General features: G+C 40.6%; 1 protein-coding gene across 3 annotated transcripts in view; it reads left to right on the top strand.

Annotated features, from left to right (window-relative positions):
• The window catches only part of E2F3 (E2F transcription factor 3), a 91,646-nt gene extending 77,522 nt beyond the window's left edge, over window positions 1-14,124 (top strand). For 2 of the 3 annotated variants that reach the window (XM_007973578.3, XM_007973580.3), the window contains exons 2-7: window positions 109-220; window positions 1,487-1,688; window positions 2,999-3,157; window positions 6,854-6,968; window positions 8,517-8,652; window positions 10,563-14,124. In XM_007973578.3, coding sequence (XP_007971769.1) covers window positions 109-220; window positions 1,487-1,688; window positions 2,999-3,157; window positions 6,854-6,968; window positions 8,517-8,652; window positions 10,563-10,825 — 987 coding nt within the window. In that variant the 3' untranslated portion in view covers window positions 10,826-14,124. Of the gene's footprint in view, window positions 1-108; window positions 221-1,468; window positions 1,689-2,998; window positions 3,158-6,853; window positions 6,969-8,516; window positions 8,653-10,562 lie in introns of all 3 variants that reach the window. The other variant, XM_007973577.3, reaches the window with a different exon arrangement.
• The last annotated feature ends 10,506 nt before the right edge of the window (window positions 14,125-24,630 follow it).

A 24,630-nucleotide genomic window follows, 5' to 3' on the forward strand; every position in this document is an offset into this window, starting at 1 on the left:
GAGAGCTGGCATGAGCCTGCAGCATTTGGCAGGCCAGCCCACAAACTGCCTCCCTTCTTGTTCTTGTCCATATGACCGGTGACGAGAGATCGCACTTTCTTATTACAGGCAAAGCGAAGGCTGGAGCTAGGAGAAAGTGGTCATCAGTACCTCTCAGATGGTTTAAAAACCCCCAAGGGCAAAGGAAGAGCTGCACTACGAAGTCCAGATAGTCCAAAAAGTAAGGATCCTTTCATCTCTTTCCTTATTCTTCTTGGTGTGGAATTTCCAACTTTCAAAGCTTATGGCCGGAAGGATGCCGAGGTGTGAATAATTCTGGCATGTTTTGTTATTTTTCATTTCTTTCTGTGCTTATCCAAAAAAATAAATACAATGTCAGCAGACAACCAGTGAAAGGCTACAGAGTCACGCTGGTACCATAAGGGAAGGCTTCTTTTAACTGTATGCAGTTTCATTTTCCAACTCAGAATACGAGCTTTTGGCATCATTCTACATCAAATTTAATTTTAACTTCCCTTAATGGACATTGCTTCAGAGTCTGAGGCAAACTGGATGTCCACGAACTATGCCAGAGTCACTAGTGTCTGTGCCGACCTCAATCTCCAGCTCAGCATATGGTAGCGTAAGAATTGATTGAGCCCAATAAATTGCAGGCTGTTTCTCTTTCTATCAAATACTTTTACCGTTTCTTGTGGGAGAGAGAGAAACGTAGGTTAGAAATAGCCAAATAGTCCCTTTATGTATGTGTTTGCATTTAACATAAGGGCTAAATTAGACTTTGTTCTCTCTCTTCCTGTAGTTCATGCATTAGGCAATCCACAAATGGTGTGTGACACTAAATTAAAACCTTGACTTGTGCACCTATGGGGGAACAAGTACAATATTAAATAAGGAAATTTCCTTTAAGAGAGATGGGGAGATTTGGCAGAAGACTTTTCCAGGTAATTATTTATCAAAATGAAGCATTATTTGGAAAATTGGTGAACAGGTGATACATGCACACACAGATACCAGAGCCTGAAAGGCCATTTGAGACGGGTCTGTTGAAGACCTTGTCCTGCAGTGCTAGTGAGATTCATAGCCTGGCTCCATCACCGTAAGCCTCATGTGTGCTGGTCCCCTGAGGTCACAGCACTCCTTCATTCATTTGAAAGATATTTTTTAGCTCCCGCTATGTGTAAATTCTTCATTAGAGACAGGGAATCGTGTAAGCCAAGGTAGAAACTTGAGAAATTCAAGGTGAAATGCTTTCATCAAACCCTGGAATTTTTACTGTCCCTTCCTGTTCTAATAAAAAACTTTCATAGCTTTCTATGACTTGCCAACAACAACAGCAATGACAGCCTTGCTTCAGATACTAATACTTTGGCTGCAGTGGGAAAGAGAGCTTGCTTGACTGCAAAGACACCCTTCATTTCTTTACCTTTCCCCCTATCCCCCACCCGCTCGGTTTTTGTTTTTCTTTAAGCTCCAAAATCTCCCTCAGAAAAAACGCGGTATGATACGTCTCTTGGTCTGCTCACCAAGAAGTTCATTCAGCTCCTGAGCCAGTCACCCGATGGGGTCTTGGATTTGAACAAGGCAGCAGAAGTGCTAAAAGTGCAAAAGAGAAGGATTTATGATATCACCAACGTTCTGGAAGGCATCCACCTCATTAAGAAGAAGTCTAAAAACAACGTCCAATGGATGTGAGTAGGAGTCCTCCTCATGCCCTGGCTCTGAGGGGGTCGTTTCAAACTGCCTGGTTTCTTAGTTCGCGCTTTCACATCCATGCCCACACATTCTTTTCTTTTCTCTCCTACTGTTTTCTTCTCTCTCGTTCTCTCTTCCCTCCTCGGCTTCTAAGCCAGAAGTTCAAAGTCTCTTTACAAAGAGACTTTGTTTAGATACTGTCAGAGATAAAAGGATTTATATTTGATCGGCATCAACCAAGGGGATCCTTAAAGAGGTCCCTACAATTGGCAAATGGACTGCTGTTCATCTGTTACACTGATGTCTGTGTGCACCCACATGTGTATCTGACAGATGTGTACATGTCTTCAGCTTGTTTCTAATAAGAATCTGGAGATGATGGCTTGTGGGTTATCTATGTGTATATGTACAACTGCATAGTTACAGAGTATCTTTATCCATGGTTCTAATGGCAGATTAACTCACTTTCTGGGTAAATTAAGGCAAGACTAAAATGCCTCCATTTCGTCTGTAGAGCAGGGATGGTAGCATGATACTTATATACCCACCTATATGATTACATATATAATATATTTTGTGATTTTTAGAGCATCTAAATAGCCACTATAAGCACAGTATTGAATTATTAAAGCATTTTAGAAGGAATAATTCCGTTATAGGAGGGCTTTGAAAAAATAATAATTCAGATAGAAGATGAATAGTTACCTTTTTTGCACTTTTTGGAATTTTGTTTAAAGTTTGGTAACCCATTTTGGCCTCTGGTTTAGAGAAACATATTGGGTGCTGGTCTTGGTTCTTGCATACATCACATACATCTGTTTCCTTTAGTTTCTTTTCTTTTAGTTGTTGGTATAAGACCCTCAGTAATGACCTGGGTTTTTCATGCTTTTTTGGATGGGTTGTTTTCTTTTTTTTTTTTTTTTTAATTTTGAACCATTCCATCTTCTCTGTCTCTTTTTATCCTTTTTCCCCTTTCTTCCCCCTATCACCTGGAAACCATGGGGCAGGGTAGGAAGGTGGTTGCCTTCTTTTGCCCTCTGAATTTGAACCTTGTGAAGAAATAGACCTCCCCTGGAGGAAAGAATCCTCAAAATAGCAGTGTTCTTTCACTAAATTTCTATGCTGTGAAAAGTGCAGAACTGTATTTATGAAAAAAATATATATATGTATAAATGTTCTAATTTTAACACTTGGCTAACAAGCAATGTGACCTCCTGTGTCAAGAGGAGACTTTTACCCAAAGGATCATTTCTCCTTCCCCTCCCTCCCATGAGTAGCCATGAAGAGTCTGTGTTTGGGTTTCTAGGGGCTGCAGTCTGTCTGAGGATGGGGGCATGCTGGCCCAGTGTCAAGGCCTGTCAAAAGAAGTGACCGAGCTCAGTCAGGAAGAGAAGAAATTAGATGAACTGATCCAAAGCTGCACCCTGGACCTCAAACTGTTAACCGAGGATTCAGAGAATCAAAGATATCCTTTGTGCCGCCGGTTCACTGGGGGTTAGTGCTTCGTAGACTATTTCCAGAGTTGACAATCTGACTTATGCACAAGGTAGATTATTATTCTGATGTCATGCAAATGAGTACCTGTATGCCTGCGTGTGTATGTGTGTGTGTGTATGCACATGTGTGTGCAAACCCAGTTAACTTTGCCTAAAAAGTCAGTATTTATGGTAAGATAGTCACCAACTCGATCCTATTATCTATTTTGATACCAGGTGGGAACTATTTTTTAAAGCATTTTTTCATGTGTGGTTGAGACATATGGGTACACTTCCAGTGTAAGGCCACACTATTAAAAGATACATAAGGTGTCGGTATTAATATTAATGACAACACTAAGCAGATTCGTCTTTGGCTTCCCAGATTTTTGGTGGGTGTTAGCTGTCACTGTTGGGGTTCTCACATTCTATTTTCTTTTCACCAGATATTGTAGCGATTGAAATTGGTTAAATCTATCTGATTGGGCTGTAGTTGAAGGGTTTGAAAGAGTAGAGAAAAATCATACTATAACTCTTAAAGTGCATTCTACTGATTCCCAATACAAAAACTGATTTCGAAAGCACCCCAAGACCTGAGAAACCCCTCTTAATTCATCTGTTCCGCTACAAACATTAGTCCTTGGAAATAAAAATACGAAAGGTCAGTTCTTGTTCTCAACTTCCTGACAATCTATTGACGATCTCAGGAAAACTTGCTCTTCATCATCTCACCACAGACAAAATAAGAGAGCGATTGCCACATTATGTCAAACAAGACTTGCCAATATTCTCAGTTATTAGAAGAAGACAAAAAACAATACTGTAAGTTATCCCATCTCTAGTTTTAGTTCCATACTTCTGAGGATGCCACATCTACCATTATTTGACAGAAAATAAAATGTGTTCTGCCCAGATTCTTCTAGTGTCTCGTCTTTAACAGGCCCCCCGCTTGGAGGATATGGAGATACTTATTTTCTTCCAATGTTGGCAGTTTTTCAAACCTGCAATTGTTCATTTCCTGTTGACAGAGAATTAACCTTGTCAGCCAATAGTTACTGAGATGGAAGAGAGAGAGGTATAGTGATTTGGGCCACCAGTGGTGGGCAGAGTGGGTTTACAGGGGAAGAAACCAACAGTTGGGCTGTTGCATTCATTGTTTGGTTGGCAGCCCTATTGTGGAAGATACGGGTGGTTACATGTGATTGGCAGCCTTCCGGGACATGTGGGCTTATGGCATTGTCACCTATATTAGCTTTCTCTGGGGCCTTTGTTGCCGAAAATGAAAGCTTCCTTGCAGGGAACTTCGAACCCAAGGAGTAAATTCAGGAGGGAGCCACAAAGGAAGCACTTTTAAGTTTGTAAGATTAGAAAATATATTTGCACAATTTATTTCTGTTCACCATTCAGTTCCCAAATTGGTACAGCTTGTTCACAAATGTGTTGAAATTTTCCTTCCTGCAGCATGTTGAGTAATTGTAGATGAGTTTTTCTTTTACACTTGATCTTAGCCAAAAGGCCAAGAAGCGATGAGTTTTTATTTTAATAAGTTCTTGTCATACAGCTTTCTGACAGTGGGCTGTAGTGTAAGTACCTGGTTGTCAGTTTTTTCCAGTGTTCTCAGTAAAAACTCAGAACTGCCTGGCCTTCTATAAAGGCATCCATTGGCTTCTTTGATGGGTTACGTAGTGATCTAAAACCCAGAATCCTGCAAGAGCAGCCACTGTAAGCTCAACACTGAATTAGCCATCATCTCAACTGTAAAGATTTGAAGGAGATAGTCTGTGATAGATCCCCTACATATGTTTGCAGTTTTGTGTGAATATGCTTTTTTTCTGGATTAGTAGTTCCATAGCTGCCTTCAGTTTCTAATAGGAAACTACCACAGCCAGGAACGGTGACTCACGCCTGTAACCCCCGCACTTTTGGGAGGCTGAGGCGGGCAGATCACTCAAGGTCAGGAGTTCAAGACCAGCCTCGCCAACATGGTGAAACCCTATCTCTACTAAAAATACAAAAAATTAGCCAGCTCTGGTGGCGCGTGCCTGTGATCCCAGCTACTCGGGAGGCTGAGGCAGGAGAATCACTTGAACCTGAGAGATGGAGGTGGCAGTGAGCTGAGATCGTGGCACTACACTCCAGCCTTGGTGACAGAGTAGGACTCCATCTCAAAAAAAAAAGAAAGAAAAGAAAGACAGAAGCTACTATTGTAAGGGACATGACTTCATCTAAGCTCTCTAAGCCCCCTCCCTTTTTTTATATTAAACATATTAGATCACAGACTCTTAGCTATTAAATACATTATACTAGCTGCTGAAATGCCTTCATTGGTTTGTTACTTGGTGTTTTGTCCTAGGAATTTTTTGTGGGTTCATATAAAAAATAATAATTGGCTAAAGACATTGTACATTAATTGTTTACTCCATGTCCCTTATATGAGAAAGCCATGCAGACTTCTCTCTTTTAGTGCCAAGTGTCAAGCTCTCTTGAATACTTTTGTCATATCGTAAGTACCATATTCTTTCATGATACCCTTTTAGGCTTGGCTGCCAGGACATTGAAAAGAATTGTTCAGTGCTTAGAAAAAACTGCCAAGGCTGGGTGCCGTGACTCACACCTGTAATCCCAGCACTTTGGGAGGCCAGAGGCAGGCAGATCACTTGAGTCCAGGAGTTCAAGACCAGCCTGGGCAACATGGTGAAACGCCATCTCTATTAAAAATTAAAAAAATTACCCGGGCGTGGGGGTGCACGCCTGTAGTCCCATCTGTTTGGGAGGCTGAGGCACAAGAATCATTTATCCTGGGAGACGGAGGTTGCAGTGAGCTGAGATTGCACCTCTGCACTCCAGCCTCGGTGACAGAGCAAGACTGTCCCAAAAAGAAAAAAGAAATAACTACCAAGAGTACTGAGATATTATTCTTTTCTCTTTTCCTAAATCAGTGTTTCTCAAATTCATTCAGGTCGCAGAGCACCTGGAAACTGCTTTCTTCCTCATGAACACGGAAATATTGATAGAGTTAATATAGTACCACGCAAAGGATAATTTTTCTAACAGAAATAATGACACTCTTTTCTGTAGGCAATACATAATCACAACCAGCCCAGGTGCACTTAAGAAAACAAGCTGTCTGCCTGAGCAGTATTCTGAGTTCTTCCACTAATGTATTTGTTACTTATTTATTTATATGGTGGCTGCTGACACTTGCTTATAGATAGAAGTAACTGGAGTTTCAAAAAAATTATGGCTAATAGAGATTACATTTTTTTTTCCTGCAAATTGGAATCTGCCATCATTCAGTTTGAGTGACAGAACACTTTATTGGAGTTCATGGAATGCCTGTGCTGCAAAGGGCCCTGACTTCAAGATAAAATTTCTGACCACTTAGTTTTTGATTTTCATGTGATCATTTATTTTAACTATTCTGTTTCTATGTTTCATATTTTACATAGCCATAGTCTTTTAGAAATGGGTGGGATAAAGCTATTCATTTCTTTATTTCTTTAGAGTGTCAACCAGAAATGAAGATTCATGGGAGACCCTAAACATTTGCAGGTCCAGAAAGGGGAGACCTGTGCATACTACTCTAAGTCATAAAATACTTTAAACTTTTCCATGCACCTATTTTGTCATTTTCGTCATACTTATATCTGAGGTAATTAGATGGAAGATTCCTTGACACTCTTTACGTTAGCTTATGTTACATATCAAGATATTCGAAAAATTAGTGGCCTTAAAGACCAAACTGTTATAGTTGTGAAAGCCCCTCCAGAAACAAGACTTGAAGTGCCTGACTCAATAGAGGTAAGGAGACAGCGTCTTTGTTCATCTGCAAAGATCTTTTTGGAATGCCTGAAATTGAAGAGTCATTGACTCATAGTTAAAGTCTGTCCCCCTCCTATGAACTTGATGGTTCTTTCCCATTTATTTTACTTAACCATACATTTTAAAACATTTCGACGGTTTGATGTTCATTGAGTATTCAAACAGCCTAACTTTGACCTAGCAGGATGCTCACTTCAAAGTGGTATATGATACCCTGTCCCGGAGATCGAGACCATCCTGGCTAACACGGTGAAACCCCGTCGCTACTAAAAATGCAAAAAATTAGCCGGGCGAGGTGGCGGGCGCCTGTAGTCCCGGCTACCCGGGAGGCTGAGGCAGGAGAATGGCGTGAACCCGGGAGGCGGAGCTTGCAGTGAGCCGAGATCGCGCCACTGTACTCCAGCCTGGGCGACTGAGCCAGACTCCGTCTCAAAAAAAAGAAAAAAAAAAGATACCCTGTCCCTCTTGTACTTTCTCTTTTTCACAATTTGTCATCAGACGGTTTTGATCCATTGGAATCACTTTGGAAAGCTTATATTGATTATCCTGTATATGGTCCCCACCACAAACAGATATATAAATGTTTTAAAGTTTCTCCCTAGTTTATAACATTTTGAGAGATCAAATGGGGCTTTGGGTTAGCTGATAGACTAGAATATTGTAAGAAAGTAGGGGGCATATTTTTATGATTTTCAGATATACTTGGATAATAGAGGCCTAGACTACAACTATAACATAAAGAGCTGTAGTAAAAAGAAAATCCATAGGAGATAAAAAGAGAATAAAAGTTACACGCTTCCATCTAGAGTAGACTTCTTACCCTAAAAGATAATAATAGCTCTTTGACCTAGATGAAAAAGATTTTTAACTGTTAATACACTGCATTCTCTTAATAGATGTAGTTCCTAGCACTTAAGAATACTATTCATCAGTATACAGTTCAACATGAAAAAGTCCTACCATAAAGGAACAATAACATGGAAATACTGTGTTTGGAACACTTAAAGGACCTTGTAATAATTTGCAGAAAAAGAATATATCCAAAGAACACAATTCACCTCACCCATTGTGCTATTTTCAGACTGACTCTCCCCTCCCCCAAACCCCCCCAAAAAGTTTTCTTTCTCTAGGGCAGGACTCAGCAAACATTTTCATTGACTGTCAGGTAGATAGTAAATATTTTTGTCTTTGCGAGCCTTACACCCTGTGTCTAGACTGTTCAACTGTGCACCTCTGCCACTGAATATGAAAACAGCCAGAGGCAATAATAAACAATGGGAATGAGTGTGACTCTCTTCCAATAAAACTTTATTTACAAAGCCACTTGGTGAACTGGACTTGGCCCTTAGGCTGTGGTTTGCTGACCCCTGCTCAAGAGGGTGACAGTCTTTGACAGAGTTGGACTAGTAGGGAAAAAGCAAGGGAACAGTGAACATTGTTCTTACTTTCCATTTTTAGATAAAAATTACTATGGCTTTTATTTCTAAAAGAACTTATGATTCGAACTTCTCCCATTTCTGTTCATAGAGCCTACAAATACATTTGGCAAGTACCCAAGGGCCCATTGAGGTTTATTTATGTCCAGAAGAGACTGAAACACACAGTCCAATGAAAACAAACAACCAAGACCACAATGGGAATATCCCTAAACCCACTTCCAAAGGTAAAAATTCCACTTTTGTCTTTTGGAAACTATGTTAAAAATGAGGGTGACTAGAACCATCTGTATTGGAACCACAAGCCTAGGCAAGAAACAAAAACTTCTGTTGTTATTAGGTAACATGTTCTAAAAGACATTCTGACTGGTTTGCAGAAGAAAATAATGATTTTGGAAAAATGGCTCCTTCACCCACTTATGGAGTCACTTCAGGCTTTTGCTATTGGCAGACAATGTTTCCTGGCAGCATTTTTGAAAACCAGCTAAAGTGAGGAGCAAAGCTGTGAACTGTCTTGGTGGATCATCAGAGACACTTGACCACACACCTTTGAAAGACACTGCAGAGCTCATCAGAGAGGGAAATGAAAAAAGTTTGCCGAGAAAAGCCTTTGTTGGAGAATTTTTGTCTTATTTTCCCCCCAGTGAGATGGGGAAAGGATATGGGAGGAGAACCCTAGGAAAATAAGTCTTGCCGGGTGCAGTGGCTCACGCCTGTAATCCCAGCACTTTGGGAGGCCGAGGCGGGTGGAACACGAGGTCAGGAGATCAAGACCATCCTGGCCAACATGGTGAAACCCTGTCTCTACTAAAAATACAAAAATTAGCTGGGCGTGGTGGCGCGTGCCTGTAATCCCAGCTACTCAGGAGGCTGAGGAAGGAGAATCACTTGAACCAGGGAGTCAGAGGTTGCAGTGAGCCGAGATCCACCACTGCACTCCAGCCTGGCAACAGAGCAAGACTCCGTCTCAGAAATATGAAAAGAAAAGAAGTCTAACTTCTTCCCGCTCTGCAAAGAGCAAAGGAAGCTCTTTGCAGTATGTATTTTTTTCCGTTTCCTAGCTTGAGGATATACATGCAATTTTTTTTTTCTTATTGTCTCCTTACATAGCAGCAAGAATAAGGGTGATTTAAGTGAATAAGTCTGATTTAATACTGAGCAAAAGTACAGCACCTGAAATGGTAAAACAAAAGGCCATCTTTTTTCACCACAGAAATCCAAAGTGGATATGTCTTAAATGTATTTTTAGAGATCTTTTTAATAAGCTAGTTGTTCAAAAAAGACTGAGTTAAAATCAGTGAATTCTGCATGTAGTCCCAGCTACAGGGAGGCTGGGGCAACAGGATCACTTGAGCCCAGGAGTTCGAGGTTAGAGTGAGCTATGCTTGCCTGTGAATAGCCACTGCACTCCAGCATAGACAACATAGCAAGACGCCTTCTCTTAAGAAAAAGTGCTTTTTTCAGTTGGTGAGTTTCTACTAGGAAGTCAACTTTTCAGTATGTATATATTGTTTTGTTTTGATTGTCTTTAAACAATGACTAGATAGCAGAGAGAAGTTTTTGAACTTGTGATCCTCTCATTGTTGAAGCTATATGCATTCTTGTTTATTGACTAGTTATTTGAAAATTGAGTGAGTAGACTAGGGCCAAAGAAAGATGGCCAGGCGTGGTGGCTCACACCTGTAATTTCCACACTTTGGGAGGCCAAGGAAGGCAGATCACTTGAGCCCAGGAGGTCGAGACCAGAATGGGCAACATGGCAAAACCCTGTCTCTAAAAAAAAAAAAAGATTAACCAGGCATGGTGGCTCACACCTGGAGTCCCAGCTACTTGGGAGGCTGAAGTGGGAGGGTCCCTTGAACCCCGGAGTTCAAGACTGCAATGAGTTATGATCACACCACTGAACTCCAGCCAACAGAATAAGACCTTGTCTCAAAAATCAAAAGGGGAAGAGGGGTGGCAAGGAACTTTTTTGTACCTGTTAGCATAAAAGGTGATCTGTATCATAAAGTTGTCTCATTGTCATTATTAGCAGAAGGCACATGCTTTTTTCTAACAGCAACATATACATTCTTCCAGAAAAATTCTTTTGATTTTTCTAACTTATTTTTTGTTTCCACCCATGTTTTCCTTTCAGACTTGGCTTCAACCAACTCAGGACATAGCGATTGCTCAATTTCTATGGGAAACCTTTCTCCTCTGGCCTCCCCAGCCAACCTCTTACAGCAGACTGAGGACCAAATTCCTTCCAACCTAGAAGGGCCGTTTGTGAACTTACTGCCTCCCCTGCTGCAAGAGGACTATCTCCTGAGCCTCGGGGAGGAGGAAGGCATCAGCGATCTCTTTGATGCTTACGATTTGGAAAAGCTCCCACTGGTGGAAGACTTCATGTGTAGTTGATTATGCTTCGTGTGAACTCTCCTTAAAAACCGGTATTTTTTTATCATGGAACCAGAACATCTGTCATGCAGTGTTGTCCCTTCCTACCTTCTTCCTCCAAGAGAGTATCATGAAGTAAACTACAAACTTCAGAAGAAAGCTGACATTTTAATGAATTTTTTTAAAAAATTAATAAACAAATTGTCTAAACGCACAGTTGCAGGCTCCCTTGGGAAAGCCCTGCTTTGCTCCAGGCTCCAAGATCTCCTGGCTAAGTCAGCAAGTGAGAAAATGTGCAATCAGGTGTCTCTCACCCCGACTTTTCCTTCCTCCTTCCTCCCCGGATTGGCTTGCTGTGCCTGACGGATGGGCTGTAGAATGGGGTCTGGCCACCTGGCCCGCTGGGAAACAGCAATCTTCCTTAATAGCATTTCAAGCCGTGCCTTCTCCGCAGAATGCATGTCTTTGGGGTCTGCTAATATGGAATGGAACTGCAGCAAATGCAAACTTGAAGTCATGCAAAAGTATGAAATGGATTTCTTCAGCTCTTCTTAGGAATATTTAAATTACTGTCATAATTCAGTTTAAGCTATGAACCGTGTGTCCCAGTAGGAGGTCAAGAAAACCTCCACAGCCTTCTGGATGAAGAACCTGTTTTCAAATATACTTGTTGCAGATACAGAAGACTAGTAGAGTTCTGCCACTCTAAGCTGTTGTGGATTTTCCTGTCTCCATGAACCACTCCCATTCCCCTGTCCCCAATGTGTTTGTGAGTTTCCAGTTGATTTGTAGCAAATGCCTACTTAGTTCTTTGTGGATTGTTTTAGACTTTTTATTGTTTTAGCTGCCATTTAAGCATTCCTGTGGCACCCATCACCATTTCAATTTAATTGTTTACTTTGAAGCGGTTTTTGCAAATTCACATTACTTAAGCAGAGGGAGAGAACCTCTACTGATCGAGCATCTAAACCTGTGTGATCTAAGGTTTATCAGCCTCTGCAAGGAGCTTTGTCCCATCGTGCTTCCATTCCCAGGAGGGGGAGCTTGGAGCGAGTCAGTCCTGGGGCTTGCTGACATGGGTGGCCCATTGGAAAGGAGAACCAGGTCAGATGACGTAACAGCCCTAAGGAGCAGCAAGCATGGGTCCCTCCATCCTTGGGCTTCCCGGGCCCCTGTGACGGGGGAAAGGGCTCTCTTACACCGCACTCAGGGAGACCACTTCTCAGGATGGGGTCAGATGGAGAGACCTCTAGGGAGAAAGACATCCCCATTGTGTGAGTGGCATTTCCTTAAGCTGGCAGGAACAGGGAGCAGCCCTGTGTCGGGGGCTGGAATCGTTCTGGCCAGACCCCGTTCCCCTTCCTCTATGAAGGAATAAGTTGGACCAAGGGAAGTCGGGGACGTAAAAAATGAAGCAAAACAATGCCAGGGCGTCTCCCGCTTTACTCTTCAGGAATGGTGTCCCAAGTTGGAGGCTTTGTGTCAGCTGCAAATCCTACCAGTTGTGTCCAAGAATGGCCTTCCCTCGGGCAGGTGGCAGCGGCCATCTCCCACTGGGAATATGGCGTAGTATCTCCGGTCCATTCCTTGGATGCTAAGGACTGCGGGAATGAGGGAGTCAGATCAAGAACAAACCTCAAAACGAACAGTTAAATTGAAATGCTATGTGCCTGACCCAATGGTAGGCACATAGTAGGCACTCAACTCATATGTTTAATTGAATTGAAAATATCCCTTAGGAAAAAATTAAGAAAACACAAACAAAAAACCACAAGAGCCCCAGCCAGTTTACTCCAGGTAGATTTCCACAATATGCAAAGTGGTGGTGGGGTCAAGACAGATGACACCAGCACTTTAAACTCTTTGTGTGGGTATGCGTGGGTGTATGTTTGGGAAGAAAAACAAAGGTGCAGACTATCTTCCTTTTTTCTTCTTCAGCCTCCATCCCTGGCCTCCTCCCCTCACACACACTGGACTTGGTACAAAATGTCGGTGTGGTCCTAGATGAAGCATTGGGGTGGGGGAGGGAGAGGGAGCTTTGTGTCAAGTGCCTACTGGAAATGCACTGTGGGGTTTTTTCCTGTATGGGAAACCATTTATGCCAAGCTTTTCCCCATTTCCCATATTTATCTCATCTGGTTAGCTGCCTCTGCTTCCAGCTTTGTGTAATTCTCTTTGCCAGCTGCACAAAGCTGATTTTTTCCAAAGTCTAAAGACTGAGCTCACCTGGCTAGATTGTTGTGTGTTTTGTTGAAATTTTTCATAATGTAATGCCGTATTTATTGTTTTAAAAATGAAAGGAATACTAATAAGTCTTAAAAATTCCTTCATGCATAAGATTTTTTTTTCCAGTTACTGGGCTTAACTGGTGTACATTAATTAGATGTCCATACTGTATTTTGTTTGCATTAAGTACTTTTCTTTTTGACTTAGTATCCGGCACACAAAGTGGGTTAGTACTACAGTATTTGCGTTACTTTAAGTACTAAGTATACAGGTTTCCTGGTACCATTGAGTTGCTGCTATTAAAGCTCACACACGAAATGGCTAAAAGTTACAAGTGTGCGAATTATGACTGCGTGAGCCTTAGAAAATAAAATGTATAAAGGGCAACACATGAGCTGTCAAACAGTGTTAGGTATGTGTTTATATGTACAGAGTTGTGCATAGCAATCGTTTTATTTAAGTTGATATGTAGTCTACTCACATTTTCATTATTTAGGAATTTTGTACAAAGATAGCAATTAATTTGTAAACACTGCCAGAATACTTTCTAGCTGGTTTGTAATTTTTTAAGAGTGTTATTTTGTTTTGTTGTTTTTTCTGTTCTTTGTTGTGGTTCTTGTTTTCTTTTTTGTTGTATGTGTAGATCTGTAAATAAAATTGCAGTATTTAAAGCTTAAGCTTTCAGGAAAAAGAAAATAAGAATTCAGTGTGTGCATGACAACTCGTGTGTATGAGAAGGAGGGATTTGAAGGAAGATGGCTTGCAGAGTAAGTCGGGTGGCAATTGTCAGGGTGTGGGAATTTCTCTTCCTACGGGGTACGTGATTTTGTAAAAAGGAAGTATTTCTCCCAAAATTGGGAGTAGGCAAACTACGAATCAGTTTAGCTTTGTGTTGTATGCTAGTTTAAAAAAGAAAATATGTAATATAATGTAAAAAACAACCACAAAAAAAAAGCTTTTATGATGGATTTTGTAAATAGATTTGTTACAGGGTGACCTGTTCTCTAGCTGTGATCTTACCACTTCAAATGGGTGTAATTTGAATAAATTTTGTATGGTAAAGGATCAATAAAATGATTTTTTTTTTAAGAGTTCAGGCTTGTGGATGGGTTTTCTTTAATATTATCTTATGCTCCTCTATTAATTTAATTTCTTTTTCCTTTTTCTTTTTTCTTTTTTTTTTTTTTTTTTTTTTGAGGCAGAGTCGATCACTCTCATGCAGGCTGGAGTGGAGTGGCGCAATCTTGGTTCACTGCAACTTCCACCTCCCAGGATCAATCTGGGTTCACTGCAGCCTCCACCTCCCGGGATCAAGCAATTCACCTGCCTCATTCTCCTGAGTAGCTGGGACTACAGACACCTGCCACCACGACTGGCTAATTTTTGTATTTTGAGTAGAGACGGAGTTTCACCATGTTGGCCAGGCTGGTCTCGAACTCCTGACCTCAAGTGATCGCCTGCCTCGGCCTCCCAAATGCTGGGATTACAGGCATAAGCCACCGCGCCCAGCCTATTAATTGAATTTTTTTAAAAACATTCTTAACAAGTTAACGAGAAAGGCTAAACAAAAGCTTAAAACATCATTTGCCTTACATGGTATTTGGGACTCTGAGAACACTGAGCAAATATTTGGTGACCACTTCCGGTACGCTCTACCCTCTGTGAAGCAGAACTTACCTTGTCCCTGTGACCATGTGCAGAAACCACTCTCGGACACTGAAGAATTTTTACACTGAGAAAGTGACAAGTTTGACCCCTCATAAGAGTTATAAAGCCAGTACACTTTAACTCTGAAATCTGGTCATTACCTCCCATGTTATAGATTGTTTATTTCTAGTAACGCCATCTAGGAGCAGATTTGAATTTTTTGACTGCCATGTGACACTGTTAACTCTGAACTTACATTTAAAAACCCCAAAGTGCTATATATTGGACACACACAAAATCAATATAGAAGGGTATGAAGTTTAAAAAAAGCAGGGGGATCATTACCTTCCCCTCTATGCTATTCATACCAGAGATAACCACTGTTCTCATTTTTCTTGTATTATCCTTCCAGTCATTTTTCTAGGCACATATCTGTGCATGAACGTGTGTATTTTATTTTATTTTATTTGTATTTATTTATTTATTTGAGACAGAACCTGGCTGTGTCGCCCAGGCTATAGCGCAGTGGCACAATCTCAGCTCACTGCAACCTCCACCTCCTGGGTTCAAGCGATTCTCCTGCCTCAGCCTCCCGAGTAGCTGGGATTACAGGCATGTACCATCACGCCTGGCTAATTTTGTGTTTTTAGTAGAGACGGGGTTTCACCATGTTGGCCAGGCTGGTCTCAAACTCTGGACCTCAGGTGATCCACCCGCCTTGGCCTCCCAAATTGCTGGGATTATAGGGGTGAGTCACCACGTCCGACCTATTTTGTTTTGTTTTTGTTTTTGTTTAGAGACAGGATCTCACTCCGTTGCCCAGGCTTGAGTACGGTGGCACCATTATGGCTCCCTGCAGCCTCAGACTCCTGGGCTCCAGTGATCCTCCCACCTCAGTCTCCTGAGTAGGTGGGCCTAGTAGGCGTGCACCATCAAGCCTGGCTAATTTTTTTTTTATTTTTCTGGAGATGGAGTCGTGTAATGTTGCCCAGTCTGGCCTCAAACTCCTGTCCTTAAGCAATCATCCCCCATCAGCCCCCAAAAGTACTGGGATTATAGGTGAGCATGTGTGTTATAACATGACTTAAAGTAAGTCATACCATATATGCTGATCTGAAGCTTTTTATCGCTGTCACATTTTTTTCCATGTGAGTACTTGTAGATCATGTTCATGCTCTTCAAAGGCTGCATAACATTCCAGTGATTTAAAAAAGAAAAAAAAATTTTATTTTGAGATGAGTCTTGCTCTGTTGCCCAGGCTGGAGTGTAGTGGAGTGATCTTGGCTCACTGCAACCTCTGCCTCTCAGGTTCAGGCGATTCTCATGCCTCAGCCTCCCAAGTAGCTGGGATTACAGGTGCCCACCACCAGGCCTGGCTAATTTTTGTATTTTTAGTAGAGACGGGATTTCACTATCTTGGCCAGGTTGGTCTTGAACTCCCAACCTCAAGTGATCCACCCTCCTTGGCCTCCGAAAGTGCTGGGATTACAGACGTGAGACACCGCACCTGGCCTAAAAATGTATTTAATAATATACTTAGGTGATTGCCTGTTTGAGAGACAATTTTGTTCATTTTGCTATAAAAAAAAAATGTAGTTTATAGAATGCTTATATGTCAGGTACTATATATTTTATGTGGTATAATTTTCGTAACAAAATTTACCATTAGTAACATTTGATAGCACTCACACTGTTGTATAGCCATGACTTCTGTCTAGTTTCAGAAGACATTTTCATCACTCCTAAAGGAAACCTGTGTCCGTAAAGCAGTTACTCCCTATCCCTGACACCTTGCAGTCCCTGCTTTCTGCTTTTTTGTCCCTATGGACTCACCTGTTCCATATGTTTCCTACAAATGGAATCATGCAACATGTGGCTTTCTGTGTTTAACCTCTTTTTTTTTTTTTTTTTTTTTTGAGATGGAGTCTCACTCTGTCGCCCAGGCTGGAGTGCAGTGGCCTGATATTGGCTCACTGCAACCTCTGCCTCCCAGGTTCAAGTGATTCTCCTGCCTCAGCCTCCCAAGTAGCTGGGACCACAAGCGCGTGCTACCACATCCAGCTAATTTTGTATTTTTGGTAGAGATGGGATTTCGCCATGTTGGCTGGGCTGGTCTCGAGCTCCTGACCTCAGGTAATGTAGACAAGATGAAGTTGCATCAACCTCTTAGTGCTGCATTCTTTAAAAAGTTGATGTAGGCCGGGCGTGGTGGCTCACATCTTTAATCCCAGCAAATGGGAGGCCGAGGCAGATGGATCACCTGAGGTCAGGAGACCAGCCTGGCAAACATGGTGAAACCCCGTCTCTACTAAAAATACAAAAAAAAAAAAAAAAAAAAAAAAATTAGCCAAGCATGGTGGAAGCACAAGGTCAAGAGATCAAGACCATCCTAGCCAACATGCTGAAACCCCGTCTCTACTAAAAATACAAAAATTAGCTGGGTGTGGTGGCACACGCCTGTAGTCCTAGCCACTCAGGAGGCTGAGACAGGAGAATCGCTTGAACCCAGGAGGCAGAGGTTGCAGTGATCCAAGATCACGTCACTGCACTCCAGTCTGGCGACAGAACAAGAATCTGTCTCAAAAATAAAAATAAAAAATAAAGTTGATATAGGACTGGGATGTGTGAATATTTTATAATTTAGAACCTTACTCAAAGTACTGTTTTAGAAATGGGTTTCGCTCTGGGGAAAATTTATAAATCAGTTTCAGCAGGGAGATCCCAAAGAAGGGAGGAAGGAAGAGGAGGGAGGGAGGGAGGACTGAAGGGGACTGAAGGGAGGGAGAGAAGAAGAAATCAGATCAGTCGTAGTAATATTGCGAGATAGAATATACAACTAATACAGAACTGTGAACTGTATTCAGTGATTCAGTGGCCATTAAGGGAAACAGGGTCAGTCACTCTTTGAATGAATATAAAGTGATTGCTGGATGCCAGGAACTGTTCTAGGTGCTGGAGCTCAAATTTAAAAAGGCCTAGATCCTGTCAGGAAGAGGAAGTTTGCAGTCTAGTGTTAGGGGAGAAACAAGTTTTAGCTAGGAAAAGCAAACTGGAAGGCCAGATCTCAAATGAGCTATTTTTCTGACTGAAGCCATTTTTGGAAGAATTGGAAGGACAGATGGTTAGAGGCAGGAATGGAAATGGAAGACAGATGTAGCCTTGCCACTGGAAAGCTCTACAAAGCCACAGAGGTCCTGATCTAGGGTGGTTTGGAGCAATTCCCAGCCCAAGCCTGTGCATCTGAATGCAAGAGTGCTTGGAGATGACCCTCCAAGTAGGCATGACTCAAAATAAACCAATGGATTCCCTTTCTAGGATCAAGGAGCTGGGGAGCCCCAATCTAGATCTAATCTATAACCATGGTATGAAAGAAAATGACAAAATTAAATTGTAGGTCATACACCGGGATACTGAGAAGAATTTCTTCTGATGAAGACTACAGAGACTTCATCAGCCTGGAGTCAATCAGACATTAAGGAAGTGACGCTCATAGCAGGAAGTTACAGTGTTCCATAGAATACAAATGGCAAGTCTTTCTCGTTGTGCCCCTAAATCTGGGACTTGAAGACTGAAAGACAAACAGAATTTATTAAATGTATTCTGAAATGTTTAGAAAAGCAGGCATTACTCTTACGCTTTTTGTGTGTGAAGAGCACTGTGAAAAAGTTCTGGAGCTCCTGATGCTGAAGTGTTTGGCAAGTGCTGTGGAAAAGAGAGAAGGGACAAAGTTTCATGTAATCAGGGACTTGCCTCAGAAGCAACATTGGAAAATCCAGTCTTGCTTCCATTATGCTGTTTTAGGACTTTGGTGTTTCTCGTACCACAGAATAGAGTTAGTGGCTTGGTGAAGGACAGGCTGGCCTACATCAACTACAGTGGTTGACTTCACACAAATACAGAGACACAGATATTAAAGCCCAGGGAATTGAGATAAACCAATAAACCAAAAACATTAACCAAGGGCTGACTTTTCAACTCTGACAAAACCATGTCAACTGGTAATGATCAGAGAATCATAGTGTCTGAGTTGGAAGGCCACCTCGCAGCCAGAAAGGAGCTGTTTTCATCAAGGGACAATTCCGTGATCCATTTTTCTTTTGTCAACAACAGTCTTCAGATTCTTAGTCCAATATTCTTTCTGCTGTGTCTATAAGGTCTCTTAGTTCTCTACATAGAAATGCACATCGAAAACCTGCCTCTTCCCAGTCTTTTCCCTGGAACCACAGGCTGGCTGTCATGATTAATTAATTATTTTGAATTAACATGAACTTCTGGGAGATCCCTGTTTGTATTCTCCACCAGCCCTGTAATTCCTTCTACTCTTCCAAACCATGCTTCATGCGTGCATGGCGGTCATTATACTCTTAGCCTATGGCACAACAGCAAATTGGGAGAGATGGAAACAACTAAGAAACATAAGTTTGGAAGACTTCTCAGTGTTTCTTTTCTCTTTAGTAGTGGATTAAAATGGATTTGCTTATTCAAATGTAGGAAGAATCGAATTGGCAGCAGCTTCTAAACTGGATGCTCTATTTCCTCCTGAAAGACTTCTCTTTTTGTATAGACCACTTTTCAGCTTCAGAAGCCTTTAAGATATTTTTTTTCTACACAATCAAAGTCAGGGGCATTTGCCTCTGCTGAAGCCTAAATTATAGTGTATATCTTACGCCTGAATGGCCCTTAGCATTGTAGAAGGCTTTACAATTTGCAAAGTATTTTCATATGCCTATCTCTTCGTCTAAAGCCATTTGTAACTGATGGCAACAGCTGCAGAAGTAACTAATCAATCTGCAAATGATGGAACAGTATGTGGGCAGTGCTGTAAATGGAGGAAGAAAAGAATTTAGCTCTGAGCCATACCCTGGAATCCCAAGGAACAAAAAAGAGTATTGCAATTCCATAGGAGAGCGAGCTGAAATAGTGATGTCAGTGAATAAAAATTTAAACATGCCAACAAAGAGAACATGTTTAAATGGGTAGGAAGAAGACTCTGTGTGTGTGTGTGTGTGTGTGTGTGTGTGTGTGTGTGTGTTCAGAAATGGGAGGAAGCAGAAGGAGACCCAAGATGTTTAAAAAGAGACACAAGCTAAATTCTGTCCTTGGCAAGAAACCAAAGAATGAGTGTTCCTTTAGTCAAAAAGGAACTACCATCACCATTGACTGAGAGTTGGGGTATCTTTTAAGGGATAGAGTGAGTGCTATAGAACAGAGCAAGCATAGGAGTATACCAAAGGACAGGGGAAGGTACAAAGTGTAGAAGCAATTCTCACACCTGGTTCTGGGAAGGAGAAAAATCCAGCAAGTAGGGAACAAACTTAGTTGTAAGTACAGAAAAAATAATTGGATGGACTTTTGCTTCTATCAGTATGGCAGATTAGATAGCTAGGATTCAGAATGAACCATTAAAAACAAAGAAAAAAAGAAAAGAAAAGAAGGGGATAACCAAGAAATCACCTGTTACAAAACATCTAGATTCAACCGAAAACATAAGTTAGAGATTTTGGCTCACTTCAACCTCCACCTCCTGGGTTCAAGCGATTCTCCTGCCTCAGCCTCCCAAGTAGCTGGGACTACAGGCATGCACCACCATGCCTGGCTATTTTTTGTATTTTTAGTAGAGACAGGGTTTCACCGTGTTGGCCAGGCTGGTCTTGAACTCCTGTCCTCAACTGATCCTCCTACCTCGGCCTCCTAAAGTGCTGGGATTATAGGCGTGCATACAGTGAAATATTATTCAGCCTTAAAAAAAAGAAGGAAATCTAAGTTGGTCCAAGTGCAGTGATGTTTCCACTAATTGGTCACAACCAGTTACAGATTTCTTTCTTCCTTCTCCCCTCCCAGTGCTTCACTTGACTAGCCTTAAAAAACATTTTTTAAAATCCTGCTGTATGTGACAACATAGATGAACCTTGGGGACGTAATTCTAAGTGAAATAAGCCAGTCACAGAAAGACAAGTACTGCATAATTCTGTTTACATGAGTGTCTAAAACAATGAAACACATAGTATCTAGGTAGAGAGTAGAGTAGTGGTTTCCAAGAGCTAGGGAAGGAAGAAATGGGAAGTAACTAGTCAATAGGTCTAAAGTTTCAGTTATACAAGATTACTAAGTTCTGCATACAACACTGTGCCTATAGTTCACAACATGGTGTTGTACACTTATAAATTTGTTAAGAGGGTAGACCTCATGTTAAGTGTTCTTACCACAATAAAACTTTTAAAAAATGTAAGGGGATGGAGAAAGTTATACTATGTGAACACCGCTAATCAAAAGAAAGCTAAAGGATCTGTATTAATTTCAGACAAAGCATACTACAGAGTAAGTAAAATTATCAGGGATAAGGAGGGGCATTACATAATGATAAAGGGGTCAGTTCTCCAAGAAGACATAACAATCCTTAGTGTGTATGCACCTAAAAACAGAGTGTCAAGAGTCTGGGCGTGATGGCTCATGCCTGTAATCCCAGCATTTTGGGAGGCCGAGGCAGGCGGATCACAAGGTCAGGAGATCAAGACCATCCTGGCTAACACAGTGAAACCCTGTCTCTACTAAAAATACAGAAAAAAATTAGCCGGGCGTGGTGGCGGGCACCTGTAGTCCCAGCTGCTTGGGAGGCTGAGGCAGGAGAATGTCGTGAACCCAGGAGGCAGGGCTTGCGGTGAGCAGAGTTCCTGCCACTGCACTCCAGCCTGGGCGACACAGCAAGACTCTGTCTCAAAAACAAAAATAAAAACATAGTGTCAAAATACATGAGGCAAAAATTTATAGAACTATAAGGAGAAACAGACAAATCCACTATTATAGTTGAAGACTTTCACATACCTCAAGTAGTAATTAACAGCAGGGCCGGGTGTGGCGGCTCATGCCTGTAATCCCAGCACTTTGGGAGGCAGAGACAGGTGGACGCGTTGAGGTAAGGAGTTCGAGACCAGCCTAGTCAACATGGTGAAACCCCATCTCTATCAAAAATACAAAAAATTAGCCAGGCGTTGTGGCACGTGCCTGTGGTCCTAGCTACTTGGGAGGCTGAGGCAGGAGAATTGCTTGAACCCAGGAGGTGCAGGTTGCAGTGAGCCGAGATCATGCCACTGCACTCCAGCCTGGGTGACAGAGCGAAACTCTGTCTCAAAAAGAAAGAAAGAAAGAAAGAAAGAAAGAAAGAAAGAAAGAAAGAAAGAAAGAAAGAGAGAGAGAGAGAGAGAGAGAGAGAGAGAGAGAGGGAGGGAGGGAGGGAGGGAGGGAGGGAGGGAAAGAAAGAAAGAAAGAAAGTATTAACAGGCCCATTAAGCAGAAAATCGGCAAGGACATAGTTGAACTGAATCGATCAACTAAGTCTAATTGACATCTACAGAATACTTCATACAACAGAGGAATACACATTCTTCTCAAATTAACATGGAATATTCACAAGACAAATCACTTTCTGAATCACAAAACACACCTTAAAAAATCTGAAAGAATAGAAGTCAAAAGAAGTGTGTTCTTGGGCCACAATAGAAGTAAACTAGAAATTAATGCCAGAAAGATACCTGGAAAACTCCCAGAACACACTTCCAAATAATACATGGATCAGAGAAGTCTCAAGAGAAATTTAAAGATATTTTGAACTAAATGAAAATGAAAATACAACTTGCCAATATTTGTGGGATGCAGCGAAAGCATTGCTTAGAGCATTGTATGCATATGTTAGAAAAGAAAAAAGATCTAAAAATCAATCATCTAAGCTTCCACCTTACAAGACTAGAAAAACAGCAAATTAAATCAAAAGTAAGCAGAAGAAAATAATGAAAATTAGAACAGAAATCAATGAAATTGGAAACAGGAACTCATTAGAGAAAATCAATAAAACCAAAAGCTGGTTTATTGAAAAGACCAATAAAATTAATAAAACCAATAAGTAATAGACCAATAAAACTCTTAGCCAGGTTACCTAAAAAGGGGGAGAAAAGAAAAATTGCTAACAGAAATGAAAGAGTGGCCATCACTACAGATCTCATGGACATTAAAAACCTAATAAAGGCAGATTGTTAACAACTCAATGGCCACAAATTTAGTAACCTAGATGAAATGGAGCAATTTCTTGATAACACAATCAACCAGATTTATACAAGGAGAAATAGATTATGTGCATAAGCCTGTATCTATTAAAGATATTGAATCATTCATTAGTAATCACCCAAAACGGAAAACACGCCATCACAAATGGATTGACTGTAAAATTCTGCCAAACATTTAAGGGAGAAATTATACCAATTGTCTGTAACATTTTCCAGAAAATGAAGCAGAGTGAAAACTTTCCAATTTATTCTATGAAGCCAGCATTATCCTAACATCAAAATCAGACAAAGAAACTACAAGAATGGAAAACTACAGGCAAATATCTTTTGTGAATATAGATGCCAATATCCTCAACAAAATATTAGCTAATAAAATGCAACAATCTATAAAAAGAAGAGACACCATGACCGAGTGGAATTTAGTCCAGTTATGCAAGGCTGGTTCAACACTCAAAAACCAATTAATGTAATTGATCATATCAACAGGCCAAAGAAGGAAAATCATATAATCCTATCAATAGATGCAGAAAGAACATTTCATACAATCTAACCCTCATCCATGATAAAAACTTTCACAAACTAGAAATAGAAAGGAACTTCCTCAACTTAATAAAGAACATCTACAGAAACCCGATAGCTAATATTAGACTTAATGGTGAAAAACTAGATGCTTTCCCTTTAAAATTGGGAACATGATAACGATACTCCCTCTCACCCATTTTATTCAACAACATACGGGAAGTTCTAACTAATGCAATAGACAAGAAAGTAAATAAAATGTATATTGATTGGGAAAGAAGAAATAAAACTGTGTTTGCAGATTGATATGACTGTCTATGTAGAAAATTCCAAATAATCAACAAAAAGTCTCCTGTAATTTAAGTGATTATAGCAATGATGCAGGATACAAGGTTAATAGACAACATCAATTGTATTTCTATATACCAGAAATGAACAATTGAAATTTGAAATTTAAAACATAACACTATTTACATTACCATCAAAAAAGAGAAATACTTAGGTGTAAACCTAACAAAATATGTACAAGCTCTACATGTGTAAAACTATAAACCTCTCATGAAAGAAATCCAAGATCCGGATAAATGGAGAGATAGTCCATGTTCATGGATAGAAAGATTTAATATTTTGAAGATGTCAGTTTTCCTCAAATTGATCTCTAGATTCAACTCAATCCCAATAAAAACTCCAGCAAGCTATTTTTTGTGTTTCAACATGCTCTTTCTAAAATTTATGTAGAAAGACAGAAGACCCAGAATAGCTAACAAATATTGAAATAGAAGAACAAAGTTACAGGACTGACACTTGAAGACTTATTCTAATGCTACAGTGACTAAAACAACATGACACTGGTGAAAGAATAGACAGATACATCTGTGGACTAGACCCACAAATGTATAGTCAACTGATCTTTGATAAGGGAGCAAACACAATTCAATGGAGAGAGGATCATTTTTTCAATGAATGGTGCTGGAATAACTAGATATTCACATGCAACAAAATAAATCTAGATACAATCTCTACATCTTTCACAAAAATTAACTCAAAATGGATCATAAGCCTAAACATAAAATGCAAATCTATAAAACTTCTAGAAGATAACATAGAAGAAAATCTAGATGACCTTGAGTTTGCTGATAACTTCTGAGATACATTACCAAAAGAATTAGCTATGAAAACAAATTGGTAAGTTGGAAATACTTTGACACAATGGTATTGCTGCCTTGTTCTTAAATTAGGCAGTGAATTTACAGGTATTCATTTTATTACTAAGCATCACAATTAACATTTGTTGCATATACAGTTTTTGTATGTGAAATTATTACAAAATTAAAAATAATTTTTTAGTGGTTGGGTTCCAAAATTTCAGAAGGATAA

This window comes from Chlorocebus sabaeus, chromosome 17 (assembly GCF_047675955.1).
Source record: "Chlorocebus sabaeus isolate Y175 chromosome 17, mChlSab1.0.hap1, whole genome shotgun sequence".
Taxonomy (NCBI): Eukaryota; Metazoa; Chordata; class Mammalia; order Primates; family Cercopithecidae; genus Chlorocebus; species Chlorocebus sabaeus.